A 13,929-nucleotide genomic window follows, 5' to 3' on the forward strand; every position below is an offset into this window, starting at 1 on the left:
AGTGATTCATCAGCACGTTATTAATTAATTACATTAATGCAAAATTTTGCAGCTAAAACATTATTTATTTATTTTACTTTCTTGGCGTCAGCGTCGTCAGGTTACAAAACATCTGCACGCTGCTGTGGTGACCAGAGGAAGATGGAGGAGGAGGAGGTGGATGATGGGGGGGGGTTGTCATGGTAACCACTCCTCTGCTGCTGGGGGGTGATGATGTAACATCGCCCATCGCAGTGTTTCTGGGCTGTTTTCTCCTCGTCCTGCCCACCTACACACACACACACACACACACACACACACACCGCTGTATGCATGTGACATGGAGTGGTGTACAGGAGACAGACAGAGAGGTGGAAACAGACAAAGGAAGCCCACCGACTGCACATGACCCAAGTCAGATAAGAGAGCAGTTCCTCTGAGCTACTTTTATAACAACCTGCTGCAGTGTAATCTCTTTAACAAAAACAGATTATTGCTCCTTTTTCCTCCTTTTCAACATCACTGACGCCTGTAATTTCAAAAGAATCCAGTGCACTTAAGATAAAACAACCTGCTTTTCTCTTCTGTCTCCCATAATCGCTGCTGCCTGCTGCACTGATCAAATCATCAAAGCTGTGTGTGTGTGTGTGTGTGTGTGTGTGTGTGTGTGTGTGTGTGTGTGTGTGTGTGTGTGTGTGTGTGTGTGCGCGCTCCGAGAATTGTTAGACACTTAGCAGGAGAGTAAAAAAGGGCTTTTTGTAGTAAACACAGAGGCAGTAAGGAGGCAGCTGCAGAGGACGATTCCTGCCACATGGGGGCGTCAAGCAGCTGCAGTGCTTGAGGGTAAAAGGACAAAAGCAACAAAAACAAAAACAGGTTGAACACTTTTATTTTCACATCATAGATATGTGTCACAGATTGAAAATGTACGTCAGGCGTCAGTCAAAAAACAAGCTGACTTTTCTGGTTCAAGATTAAAAAAGAGAAGAAAGATTCACTTCCCCCTCTAAAGACACGAGACATAAAACTACAAGACTTTTAAGAAAATATAAAAATAATTCTGTCTTGTTTGTTTGACATTTTGGCCCAAACACAAACCAACACCCAGCCCCATTTGATTTGACTTTTTCAACTGTTTTTCTATTTTCTTTTTCTCCACTTAAAACAACAATTTCAAACGTCTCGGTGTTAGCAGTTATCTTTGTCTGATCCCAGCCCCGTGATTCAGTCCCACTCAGATGCTGATCCAGAACCAGCAGATGGTGATTGTCTTCATCTGTTCCACTGCATAGTTAGAAGAGATAAACAGAGAGAGAGAGGTGGAGGTGTTCTGTTCAGGCTGCAGCTTCACATCTCTGGCTGAACAGCACCTCCACCACTTTCGGGTCGGCCAGGGTCGAAAGGTCGCCCAGGTCCTTCTCATTGCGGGCGACCTGACGGAGGATACGCCTCATGATCTTCCCTGAATATCGGTTAGAGAGTCAGAGGAAGAGAGGTCAGATGAGGAGGAGTAGAGGAGGTGAAGGAGGTGGAGTGGATGTGTTGGACTATTTACCTGAGCGAGTTTTAGGGAGCGCTGGAGCGTTCTGAATGAAGTCTGGTGTAGCGATTGGACCGATTTTTTCTCTCACTGATGAAAGGATACAGAGAGGGAGTCAGTGCGATACAGAATACATCTCAACTGGACTGAAATCAAACTCCACTGTGGACGGAACCTGGCTGCTTTCTTTCAAAGACTGCCTGTGTGAGTGTGTCAGCTAGTTTATGAACAGTGAGGCAGCTGCATTATTCACTCAAAACATCTTAAAGCTGCATTGAATCCTGCTGATAATGTTTCCTCTGCCTCCTCTACAATGAATTTCTTTTTCTGTGACAGACGAATGTTGGTACAAGCCTGGAAAGAAACCCAGGGTCTTTGATTTGAGAGACTGATGCAATAGGTGTTTTCTTTCATCCCTTCTTTTTTCTCCTTTTTCTTTCCTTCTGTCTTATTTTCTTTACTTTTTCTGGCTATTCTTGGTGTGTACTCCTTTATTTGTTGCTTTCTCTTTCAAGAAATTGTGGATGTTTTCGTCACTATCTCCTGTGACAATATTTCACTGTACAGTATACAGCTGCAGGAATCAGTCAATTTATAGATTAGCCTATTGATGGGAAATTCATCTGCAACTATTTTGACCACTGATAGTTTTAATCATTTTTTTAAAGCAAAAAAAGTCAAATATTAGCTAATTCTAACTTGTGAATGTGAGGATTTGATGCTTTTCTTCGTCACACATGAGTGTAAACTGAATGTTTTCATGATTTATGTTTATTTTATAGACAAAATGATCAATTGATAAATAGAAAAAAATATTCATTGATAATTCAGATTCATCGATAATGAAAATAATTGTTGGTTGCAGCAGGTGTAATGAAGAATTTACTGTGTGAATGATGATGTGTTCATGGTCTTAACCATGCCAGTCATTTTAACATCTGAACTCTAACAAAGTAGTCTGTCTTATTATATAACATTTACTGTCAAGCAGCATAATGAGTGTCTTTGTATTTAATTCATTTTGGATCTAAAAATCAGATAACCAAAACGCACAAAAACATTAAAATCGCACAACATCCTTAAACCTAAATTTGTATTATTTTGAGTGGATCCTCCCTTTAACCCCTGTGCCTGAGCCTCACCCAGTCTCTTGAGCTCCTCCACCAGTGTGTGGTTAAACTCCCTGCTGTCTTTGAGGCTGACGAAGCAGTAGAGACACTCGCCCTTCACTTTGTGAGGCCGGCTCACCACAGCGGCCTCGGCCACGGCCGGGTGCTCGGTCAGTGCCGCCTCCACCTCCGCTGTGCTCATCAGGTGTCCTGTGAGACGACAAGAAGACACACCAGGTTATGAGTGTCATCTGTGATGCATCATAAAAAAACACAAGAGATGAATTCAACAAAGAGTTTCAGGAGAAAAAAATGAAAAATATTCTCAGAAGGCTGCAAGTTTAATGTTGTGATATTACATAACAGAGTAAAAATAACCCAGTCTGGTGCTGTAATAATCTTTCTGAGGGTTTTGAGAAGCAGCTGCATTATCAGACAGCATCACCTCTCAGTATGATACCTGACACATTCAGCATGTCATCTATTCTTCCTGTGATCCAGTAATATCCGTCTTTATCCCGCCTGCAACCTGAGAGAGGAAACAAGAGGAAAACAAGTTGCGTAACCCCCAAAAAGATTTTTTATAGCATCTCAGGAGGCTCCTTGGTATTTTAGTGAGAGATCAAGATGTACATTTTTGGTGCTTTGACTGCTGCTTAATCCAGAGTGATCTGCATGATAGTAGGGTGAGGCTGATATTTCTGGTCTCCTATACAAGGGTGAAAGATGAAATGTAGTTTTCATGTCTCACCATCACCAGTCACATAAAAGCCTGGGAATTTCTTGAAGTAGGTGTTTTCAAAGCGCTCTTGGTTTCTGTACACAGTGCGCATTATTCCAGGCCAGGGCCTCCTGAAAACCTGCAACAAAACACAGAGAATATCACTGCTGCTGCTGCTATCATTAATAACACTAAACCTTATTTTGAATGGTGCTGTGTAAACAAAGTTATAAAGTGCTTTACATGGAGCTACAACTAATTTGTAATAAATCAAGTGTAAACTGTTTTCAAAGTGCTTCAAACTAAAGCCACTAAGACAAGAAAACTACTGGCAACAAGCAGAGGGAGATGAAATAAATAGAAAGAACTTGTGTGTATCTGTTGCCCTTACAGATATAAATAAAGCTGCCCTGAATTGAGTTGAATTGAAACTTACCAGATAACCCTCAGCCTCCCCCTCCAGCTCCTCTCCGTGTTCGTTGAGGATGGTCGGCTCCACCCCGAAGAACGGAAAGGTCTGAGACAGGAGGTTTAGATTTAATGCAAAATGTTTGCTCCAGATCATAATCTGAATCATAATCCTCTCATGGAAATGAAGAAAGAGCAATTTACATGAAGAGATGCTGCATCTCCTGAACTGATACTGATAGATTCTCACATACAGAGGTAAAACTCTTCCTTACCAGCATGACTTTTATTGTTAATATTCACTGGAGGAGACCGGGTGTGTTTAAAAGTTGCATAGAAATGTCAGAGTGTGAGGTAATGGGTGTTGAAGGAGATGTTTTGACTTACAGCAGAGCCGGGTTTCAGCGGCGTGGCGGCAGGCAGAGGAGTCAAAACATGACCTCCCTGCAGAGAAATACAGAAGTGCATTATAGTTACTGATAACTGGATTCTTCTGAAGTCATATCACTCTGAAGTGTGTGTTCATTACCGTCTCTGTCTGCCAGAAAGTGTCGACTACGGGACACCTGCCCTGACCGACCACCTCATGGTACCACTGCCACGCCTCTGGGTTGATCGGCTCACCCACTGTACCCAGAATCCTCAGGCTGGAGATGTCGTACCTGACGGAAGCAAGTGAGAAAAATTTCCCTCAGATTTCCTTATATTCCATCATTATGTGGCACTCATCTCTAATCTCTGTATCACAAAGCTGGACAGAGTTTATTACTGATATGGAAAGTGAGATTTTTCTCAAAATATTGCTATTCCTTTACATTTTCAGCCATGAAACACCTTTAGAAGTGCAGGGGAAACTCTTAAGTCAAGGGATAATGTCCTTGATTTGCACTGTTTCCACAAGAATTCAAAAGCTTATAAGTTGAGATTCAGGTGGTTTCTACTTCTGTGGACTTCAAAAACCAGAAGTTCATGGCAGATAATTCTATTCTGAGTTTAAGAATTCCTGTGAATTCCCCATTGGAAATGCATGAAAACATCACACAGTTTCAGTCACATCATTATTCTTACAATCTGGTTTCTTCACTGCCGAGCAAAATGTTACATAAGAAGTCAGGTCTTTGAAAAAATACAGCAGAGCCACCTCTCAGGTGAAGCTGTGCTTTGAAGGTCAGACTCCTGCTGTAGCTTCTGGGGGGAAAAAAATCTAAAAAATGAAGGATTTTTCTGAACTGCTATGAAGCAGCCGGGCGCTCACTTCTGCACTGGTTCCCGTCCGTACTTCATCAGCAGGCGGATGGCTGTAGGAGCTGTGTAGAACTTTGTCACTTTGTACTTTTCAATAATCTCCCAGAACCGGCCGACGTGAGGGTGGATGGGAATCCCTTCAAACTGGAAAAAGCAAAACATACAAACAACATGTATCTCTAAGCAGGGTGAAAAGCACTGAAGCTAAAATTTAAGAAGAAAAATGAAAGGAACAAAGTGAATTTTCTGACTCACTAGAACACCTGTAGCGCCGTTTGCGAGGGGGCCGTAGGTGATGTAGGAGTGGCCGGTGATCCAGCCGATGTCAGCTGTGCACCAGTACACGTCATCATGGTGATGATCAAAAACGCACTTGAAGGTCAGCGACGAGTAGAGCAGATACCCGGCAACGGTGTGGAGAACACCCTGTACCGTACACAAGGACACGAGAACATGGACGGGAAGATAATTGGTCAACACAAAGGCAGCAGACACTAAAAATAAGGGGGGGCTCTCTATGCTGGCAGAAGGCACATGTATGCAGGTGTGTGTGTGTGTGTGTGTGTATGTGGGCTTGTGTTACTTGTGTTGTGGGGGACATAAATCTATTTATACAGTCAGGAGGGACTCCACTTCCCCTGGGGACAAAAAGCAAGTCCTCATAATGTAAAATTTAATTTAGTCTAGGGTGAAAGCTTGGTTTAAAGTCTCCAGAAATTGTACGTAAATCAATATAGTGACTTCTGAAGTGATGGAAACATGACTGTGTGTGAGTGAGAGACAAAGCCAGAGAAATTATTTCATACTATTTGATGCCCTGAGTGCTGTGTTTTGTGTAATAATAACATATAATTTGCACTAATACACAAAACACAAATGCAACTGTGGTGCTTTCAGGGAACAGATAACTTTCTAGGATTGTCTTTATGCCTTTTAGCATTAGAAAACCATTAATTCCCTCTAAAGACAGCAGATTATGTAAAAGCCAGCGTGGTTAACATCATTATGAGCTTATCAGAGGAGAAAATAGATGCTGTGATTTGTTTTTAAGATGTGGTTTGGTTGAGATTTTACAAGCAGACTGTCTGTTTCTGCTGTAAAACTGGTTTCCACCTGCAGCCATGTCTTACTTTGGGTTTGCCAGTGGAGCCGCTAGTGTAGAGGATAAACAGCGGGTCCTCTGCTTCCAGCCACTCGGGCTCACACTCTTCAGGAGAGTCTCTCATCACCTCGTCCCACCACACATCGCACTCCGAGTCCCAGGGGGTCTGAATGCACCAGAACAAGAGGGAATGAATCCAACACATGAAGCCACTCATTACATCTGCTCACATCGTGTGCCAGAAGCACAGGCAGCAACACGCCATGTCAGCTCTGAACCGACTGTAATTTACTGTGTCCCTCTGAGGTATATTCTGAATCCAAAATTGGAAGAGACCATGTTCTAAGGTTATTTTTGTTTTGTTTAGCCTCGGATGATGGATTACATTATCCTTTGTGGGCTGACGACTTATGGATGCCTTTAACTGAAAGACTTTAAAGACTAAAAAACTCAGATGTAGGCTCTTTTTCCTACTTCATGAAAAGCAGGTGATGCAAGGTAGAGCAAATTCACAAATTGGCTTCAAGAACAGAGCTGTCGATCCAAATATTAGGTGTTTGTTTGGTAGGGTTTTTTTTATACCTGTAGTTTGTTGCATGCAGCTCCACTTCTTGTCCTCAAGGCATGGTGCTTGACGACGAGGCATTTAGTGACACTGGATAATGATCTGAAATTTAAAAACGTGTGAGAGGCAGTGAAAGGCATAAAACCCAGTTGCCCCACTTTCCAAGAATTTAAAAAAATATCTGGATCATGAGATCCCTTGAGGCATGTGTTGGGCCTCATATTTATTCTATTCTATCATTTTGTGACAATTTTCACATTTGAATATTTTAATTTAAGAGCTTTATTTTTCTCTATCCTACTTTTTTCTTGTGTTTAACCTGCCCTTGTCCATTTTAATTATATATTTCATCCATTTCATGTATAAATGATAGCTCCAGTTTAGTATTTGTTCTATTGTGTCACCCTAGAGTGTACAGTAGACAAGTATTCACATGGTCTGTTTTTAATATATAATATCTATAGCAGCTTTAAAACCTGTCCAATTGTATAACTGTTCACGTTTCTTTCCCACTGGCAAAACAAACAGTATTTATTTATTTTATTTTGAAATGAATACCCCCAAACCCTTGATACTGCCTCCCCCAGATAACCATTCCCATCATGCTTTGTTTCTCTGCTCACATCCCTACCAGGCTCACGTTGCCACGGGATACAAGCAGCTTGGGCTTCCCTGATGAATCTGAGTGCTCCATGTTGCCCGGCAACCCCATACTGTGGCAACCAGGCAGTGTGTTTCCTCAACGTCCCTGATAACAGCTGATATGGCTTTGCTCTGTGTGTGTGTGTGTGTGTGTGTGTGTGTGTGTGTGTGTCCAGTGACTCATATGCCTGGGGTTGAGTCCCATTACCAGCAGCAGCTAGTGTAAATAAAGGCGGTTGCTGAGAAGTGGGGAACTGTTGGCCTTGTGATTAGGACCTACTTTTGCTTGCACTTCTCCAGAGCCTCGTCTGCAATCTGTTTCAGGTTGATCAGCTTCTCTCCTCTGTAAACACCATCTGTATATTACAAAAGGATAGAGGGAGAGTGAGCAACAGAGGATGAGTAGATGAAGAGGTGTATCAACCAGCAGGGACGAGGTGTTTAAACACTGAGTCACTTTATAACCTAAACATCATCTTTACAGCCCCTGGCCAGAGGTTAGTCTGGACCTACCTGCTGTCACCAGGACGCTGCTCTGGGCATCCATAATCCTCTCACACAGGGACTCAGAGGAGAAACCTGCAAACTGAACAGGCAAAGAGAAAGACGAGGAGAGAGAGGAAGAGCTGAAAGGAGGAGGTGCTGTGGAACTTTTTAAAGGCTAATTCTGATTCTAGCTTGGGTATTAATGTCATAGTTTTATCCATTATTTGTATTGTAATAACAAAAAGATGCAAAACAGCTACAAAGAGACATAAAATGATGCAAAAACAGCACAAAAAGATGCAAAACATTTATGAAGAGATTCAAAATATCCACCAAGAGAACAAAACAACTACGAAAGAGATGCAAAAAGACTCCAAACAAACCCAAAGCTACCAGGAAAAGACATAGAAAACTACAAAAAGACATAAAATGATACAAAACCACAGCAAAGAGAAACAAAACATCTTCAAAGGAACTCAAAACAACTCAATAAGATACTAAATGATGCAGAGAGACACAAAACAACCTCCAAGAGACGCCAAACCACAAGAAGATGCAACAAGACTACAAACGAACCCAGAATGACCAGGAAGAGACACAAAATGACTGCAAACCATGCAGCCGTGTTTGTAGTCATTTTATGTCTCTTTGTGTCAGGAAAACGGTGCAGGCTCAAAGTTCAACCAGGAGCTCAGTGTGTTAATTGTCACTGACAATTTGAGTAATAATTTTACTGTTCTCCAAATAAAGTAAAGCTAACCATGGGGTTTTTTACCTGTTGATCTAGAAGTGGAACTTACAGATCATCTTACAGAGTTTTGTTCAGTTCGCTGTAAAGATTCATAAGTTGGTATGTAGTTTGTTCACTTTTTTCTAAGCTTCAAATATGTTACACAACAAAAGAAGCTAAGGTTATTTATCCGGTGTGGCTGCAAAGTTAGTGCTGATCATATGTGAACACTCTACTTGTACTACTGCTACTCTTTATTTTACTTTTTACCGTCATCTCTCAGTGGTTATTTGTGGTTACATTGGCTGCTGTTCAGCAAATGTTTGCTTTTAAGTACAAACAGACACAGTGGTGATGTGTACTGCTCCTTCTCATCACCATACATAGAAGGGTGACCTTGCTCAATATTACATAATGAACCAGACATTTATAATTGCTCTTTTATGTGATTGTCATTTGCTGTGTCTCCTTCCAGATACTTTGTTCTGGCTGAGGTTAATAGTTCACAGAGGATAAAGTTTCAGTGTTCATGACCGCATTATGAACCAGGTCACTGAGGACTCTGGACTCAGCAAAATGTCACTGCGTGAGTGGCATTGGCAGTCCTGTCTGGCTCTGTCTCTGCTTGAATTTTATGCCAGGCTAATTTACAACGATAATTTATGAGTCACACAAGAATCTAAAAAGCTGGTGCTATCCCAAAGATGATTATGTTGCTAAGTGATGTTCACATCAAATATGATAAAAACAGAGAGCTGGAAAATACACAACAATGACCAAGCACAGACAAGGTCGCTTACGCTCAAGTCTGCCAAAAACAGCCCTTTACAAGCTATAAAGTGAGCCCACCTTGGAGCAGCCCGGAGATATTTTTAACAAGGCTACCAACCTTTGCACAGACGGGGAAGGTTGAAAAGCTAAAATAGTGCTGGCTTGCTTGCAAAACTACACTGACTCTGATGTCTCCCCAAGCTGGATACAGCCAGTAAATGTCTGACCCATATACTGAGTGCAGGTGCTACTGCGTTCACACAACACACACACACAGCTGATAACTGCAGCAGCAGTTCAGTCCCGGACTATCAGAAGAGAGAGCTCGGGTTCAGCTGATGTTTTCTCTGGGAAATAGGGTCAGAGCAGAAGTTGCAGCTGACAAGCATGTTAACTGAATCTATACTTCCTACACGCTGGCAATACATGACACTGCATGACACAAATCTCAATTGATCTGTTGCTTTATGGCTCTTAAATCTGACTCTTAAAACCCCATGCTGGTGCTTACTCGTGTCTCATTTCTGAAAAACAAAAAACAAACACACAAAAAACTGTAATACTGTGCCATTAGTCTTGTACCACTTACCACAATGGAGTGAACAGCACCTATCCTGGCACAGGCCAGCATGGTATAGACCAGCTCTGGGATCATGGGAAGGTAGATAGACACTCTGTCTCCCTTTTTCACACCTTGACCAAGGACAAAAGCACAAGCATGTTGGATACGGGCCAGACACTGCTCTGTACGTTCAATATGCAACAAGTACATTGTACATACTGTAAAGAGCCATATCTGGTGGCTTTTGGCATGCTGCTAATGAGCCCTATTTGGTGTCATTTCACATCACACATCATCGACTTTAGATGATACTTTTACACTTGTACTTTACACTTATAAAACATTCTGGATTTATGGATTTAAGATATAGACTGACATGAGAATAAACTCCTATGATGAGGCTCTTTTAAGATTTTGTCGAGGTTAAAAGAGGTCGTTCAACATTCTGTCCTTTCTGTTGCAATTAAGAGGCAGTGATTTCACCATGTGCTCTCTTTTTTTCTTTTTCTTTTCCTCTAACTTTTTGCTGCTAACAGTAATTTCTGGTCCAACTTCAGGCTCTCACCCATTTGCTTGAGGACATTAGCGCAGCGGCAGACCTGGCTCAGCAGCTGGCGGTAGGTGATGGTCATGTGGTGGTCAGGTGAGTTTCCCTCCCTGGGAAGACAAGAAGAGAAACGCACCCAAAATCTGTTACTGTAAAGTAAAACCTGTGTCAGGTTGTGTGAAGCTCTGTCTGTATGTCTTTTTTTTATTACTAATCCTTCCATATTGACACCAGTTCATGTAACTGTACCTTCTTCATACAACATGAAGTTGTTGAGTTCATTGGGGAGATAACCTGTTCCTGTTGTTCCTGTGTCTATATTGGGTTTGGATGTTTGTCAGGACAGTTGTTTGGGAAACTATGTGGCACAATATTTCACAGGGCAGCAGGCAGCATGGTAGCAAGCTCCTGGTGTATGACTGAGGCCAAAACACTGCAACAACCTGGCATCAACTTTATCACAGAGATAGGAATGGTGAAATGATTGATTACTTTAATGAAACTCTGCAACCATAAATGCAACATGTATTGATAAAGTGGTCCGATGATGCGATGGAAGTGCTTAAGACCTCTGATCTGTTCTGAATTATTTACAAATCTCAGTGTGACTCAGGTTGTGGTGACTGATGTTGCTATGAAATCAGACCAAAATATGAACACAAAGTACAGTAACCTATTTCCACCTTGAAATACAGCATGAATTTGAAAATTCACACACAAACCTAATCCATGCCTTTATCTCAAGTAGGTTGGACCGCTGTAATAGGATTTTCTCAGGTCTTTTCTGAAAAAGCTCTTTGACAGCTGCTGCTCATTCAGAATGCGACTGCTTAAGATCTGACAAAGACCAAGAAGGCTGAGCACATTACTCTAATTCTCTCTTAGACATACTACTTGTACATTTATAAACCAGTGAATTGTTTTGGACTAAAATATATCTGCCTCTGAGGCCGTCTGCCATTAAATCCAAACATGGTGAAGCTGCTTTTAACTGCTGTGTGCCGCAGATATCTTGAACAAACTCCAGAATATCTCAAACGTGACTCCATATTTAATACTTCTGAATCAAATGTATGTATGTTTATTACAGCTGTAATAAGACTTTGTGCTGTTTGTGTATATTTATTCATATTTATTTTCATTTACTTTATTTTCTTTGTTTTTCTTTTAGTCTATGTTTTTCATTTATGTAATTTATTTTGTTGTTTCAATCTAAATCAATTATGCAATGCACTTAATGCCTTAAAATGAAAGGCAAATTACACCAAGATATCTCATTATGTCTGAAACTTGTCGTCACTGGAGATAATGCATAACTCATCAGTTGATAAATGGCTCTACTACTTAATTTTTCAGTTGATATTAAACAACCCTGATGCATTTTTTCTCTTTTTGTTGTAATTTCTCGCCCACTGAGACAGAAAATATCTTATTAATGCTCAATTTGTTAATAACACTTTAATTATATATGTATATTATATTGTAAGTCTTATAATCAAATATCTTGTACATCACACCAGTTAATTATCATCATCTCCTGTGTTAAAACATTACTGATCATTTAAAACAAAAACACAGCTACATGCCCTGCGCTGTGGAAAGGATTACTTTCATGTTGACATCTTTTAATTGTTGGTTTGATTTTGTAAATTAGTGTAATCCTTTAAATTTTGGGCTTTAGTCAGAGCACAGTGTAAAAACAATTAGTTTCCCAGAGAAGCTCCTTGAGGATTGAAGAATAATTTCTATTTGTGAGTGGTAATTTTACATCTTTTTGAGATACAAACATCTATTGCTCTCATCAGATACAGCAAAGAATAAAGACAAATAAAATAACACACATATTTGACATTTAACTCTTGTTTAGGCATCTCATTTTTTGAGATAGTTTTCTGGATGTTGTTTGGACAAGGTGTGCGCTACAGTCATATACTGTAAGTGTTTAACATGTCAAACCAAACCATATGGTCACTGAAGACCTGCATATAAATACAGTATCAACACAGCTGACACACTATATCCTGCTCTTATGATGTGCTGCTGAACCGGGCATGGCAAACACTCGAGCAGATATATTACATAAGCACTTTGATGTAGTGCAAACAGTGGTTAGACACTTGTGTGGGTAATGGTTGGTCTCTACTGTGCCCAGTTCCATTGAACCCTCATTACTGCTGAGCCTGCAGAACAACTGTGTCTTGTTTGCTAAGCTTCCTCAGTTGACAAAGCAAATACAAAACAATATGCCATAAAATAAAGCCAAAAAAACATAAAATAATCTTTATGGTGAATTGTCGAGGGTGTGAGATTCCTTTAAAGAGTTTAGAAGTCAAGAGTTGGAAAGGGAGCAGTGAGAGGATCTATGAGCTTATATCCAAAATATGCAACTGAAGATAGTCTTGTTCTGTAAACAAACTATTAGGCTGTTATTGGACTTTTATTATTGGAAGATTCTGGGAAGATTCAAGTAGAAGCAGGCTTTGTATTACAACCATACACATTACACCATAAATTTGCTTTATGGGTTTGGTAGAACTTACAATGAGCTGAATTTGACCATTTTAAATGTGTTTAATCATGAAATCTGGGAACATTTCGCAACACAGCCTGTAAAATGTTTTCTTTCAAATCTGGCAGCAGAGAGGCTGAAATGCTGGCATTGTTTGCAGTGACTGTGGGTTGTTTTGGTGCACTGGGGTTACAACAGGGGACACAGCAGTTGCTATTGACCAGAATACCTGACATAACTCCAGGCTGTATTTCCCATCAAAGCCGTCATTCACTCTAGGCACGCGCTGTTGCTTACCAGTAATAGGCAACCTTTTCACCGAGGTTTCTCTCCCTCACATGTCTGTCCAGGACATTATAGCACATGTTGGTTTTGGCCCCCTCCATGCATTTGACATATATGTTCCCTTTTGTCACATCAAAGTTGTACTGCAGTATCGGCCCTGTTGCTGGCTTCTTCCAAAAGAACTCATCAGCAACCTCTTTCCAGAAAGCTGAAAAAAAGTGATACTTGAAGTCAGTGTTACAGGCTACAGACAGACAGGGCAGATAAACACTGAGAGATGCATGCAGACAGGCTCAGAGGGAGATGAAAATGCAAAGAAGCACAGCAAGCACTGTACTAAAAATACAGACGAGTTTGACCTACCTTCTGGATTCTCAAGAGACTTCCTGTACAGTGCCAGATAAGAGTTAAAGTCAGGCACATGAGCATCCCTCTGCAGGTCACCAGAAGGGTAGTACATTTTGTCCTGAGATTCAGGAACAACCATTGTGAAAGGACAAATGTAGACAGGCCTATATCATCTGAGAGAGAGTCAAAAATGGTTAATATGTAGTCACGGCTGATCTGTCTGGATCCTCCCAGCTAAGGTAAGACCACTATAAGGCCTTCTTTACTGAAGCAACACAATTCAGCATGCATAAAGACCCACCTCTAATCCCTGAGCTGGAGGCTCTCCCCAGTCTGCTTAGTGCCAGAGCAGCGAATCGGCTCGCAGGGTGCGGCACTCC

General features: G+C 41.1%; 1 protein-coding gene across 1 annotated transcript; it reads right to left on the reverse strand.

Annotated features, from left to right (window-relative positions):
• Positions 1 to 852: 852 nt before the first annotated feature.
• acss2l (acyl-CoA synthetase short chain family member 2 like) lies at positions 853 to 13,830 on the reverse strand. Its single transcript, XM_018678023.2, has 18 exons — positions 13,565 to 13,830; positions 13,214 to 13,409; positions 10,426 to 10,517; positions 9,888 to 9,991; positions 7,825 to 7,897; positions 7,592 to 7,667; positions 6,687 to 6,771; positions 6,133 to 6,270; positions 5,258 to 5,428; positions 5,013 to 5,146; positions 4,287 to 4,419; positions 4,145 to 4,201; positions 3,786 to 3,866; positions 3,380 to 3,488; positions 3,089 to 3,157; positions 2,662 to 2,838; positions 1,535 to 1,609; positions 853 to 1,441 (listed from the first exon to the last, which is right to left on the reverse strand). Exons 1-18 carry the CDS (start codon positions 13,686 to 13,688, stop codon positions 1,314 to 1,316), a joined length of 2,022 nt encoding a protein of 673 aa, XP_018533539.1. The 5' UTR covers positions 13,689 to 13,830; the 3' UTR covers positions 853 to 1,313.
• Positions 13,831 to 13,929: the final 99 nt, after the last annotated feature.

This window comes from Lates calcarifer, linkage group LG4, assembly GCF_001640805.2.
Source record: "Lates calcarifer isolate ASB-BC8 linkage group LG4, TLL_Latcal_v3, whole genome shotgun sequence".
NCBI lineage: Eukaryota > Metazoa > Chordata > Actinopteri > Centropomidae > Lates > Lates calcarifer.

Bases quoted from the DNA above. Each gene is read 5' to 3' on its own strand.
- acss2l (XM_018678023.2), bottom strand. From the start codon at position 13,688: ATGGTTGTTCCTGAATCTCAGGACAAAATGTACTACCCTTCTGGTGAC. The intron at 3,158-3,379 runs GTGAGACATGAA...TTCCTCTCTCAG, and splicing joins CTTTTATGTGACTGGTGATG to GTTGCAGGCGGGATAAAGAC. The intron at 1,610-2,661 runs GTGAGGCTCAGG...TCCTTTCATCAG, and splicing joins GGAGGAGCTCAAGAGACTGG to TGAGAGAAAAAATCGGTCCA.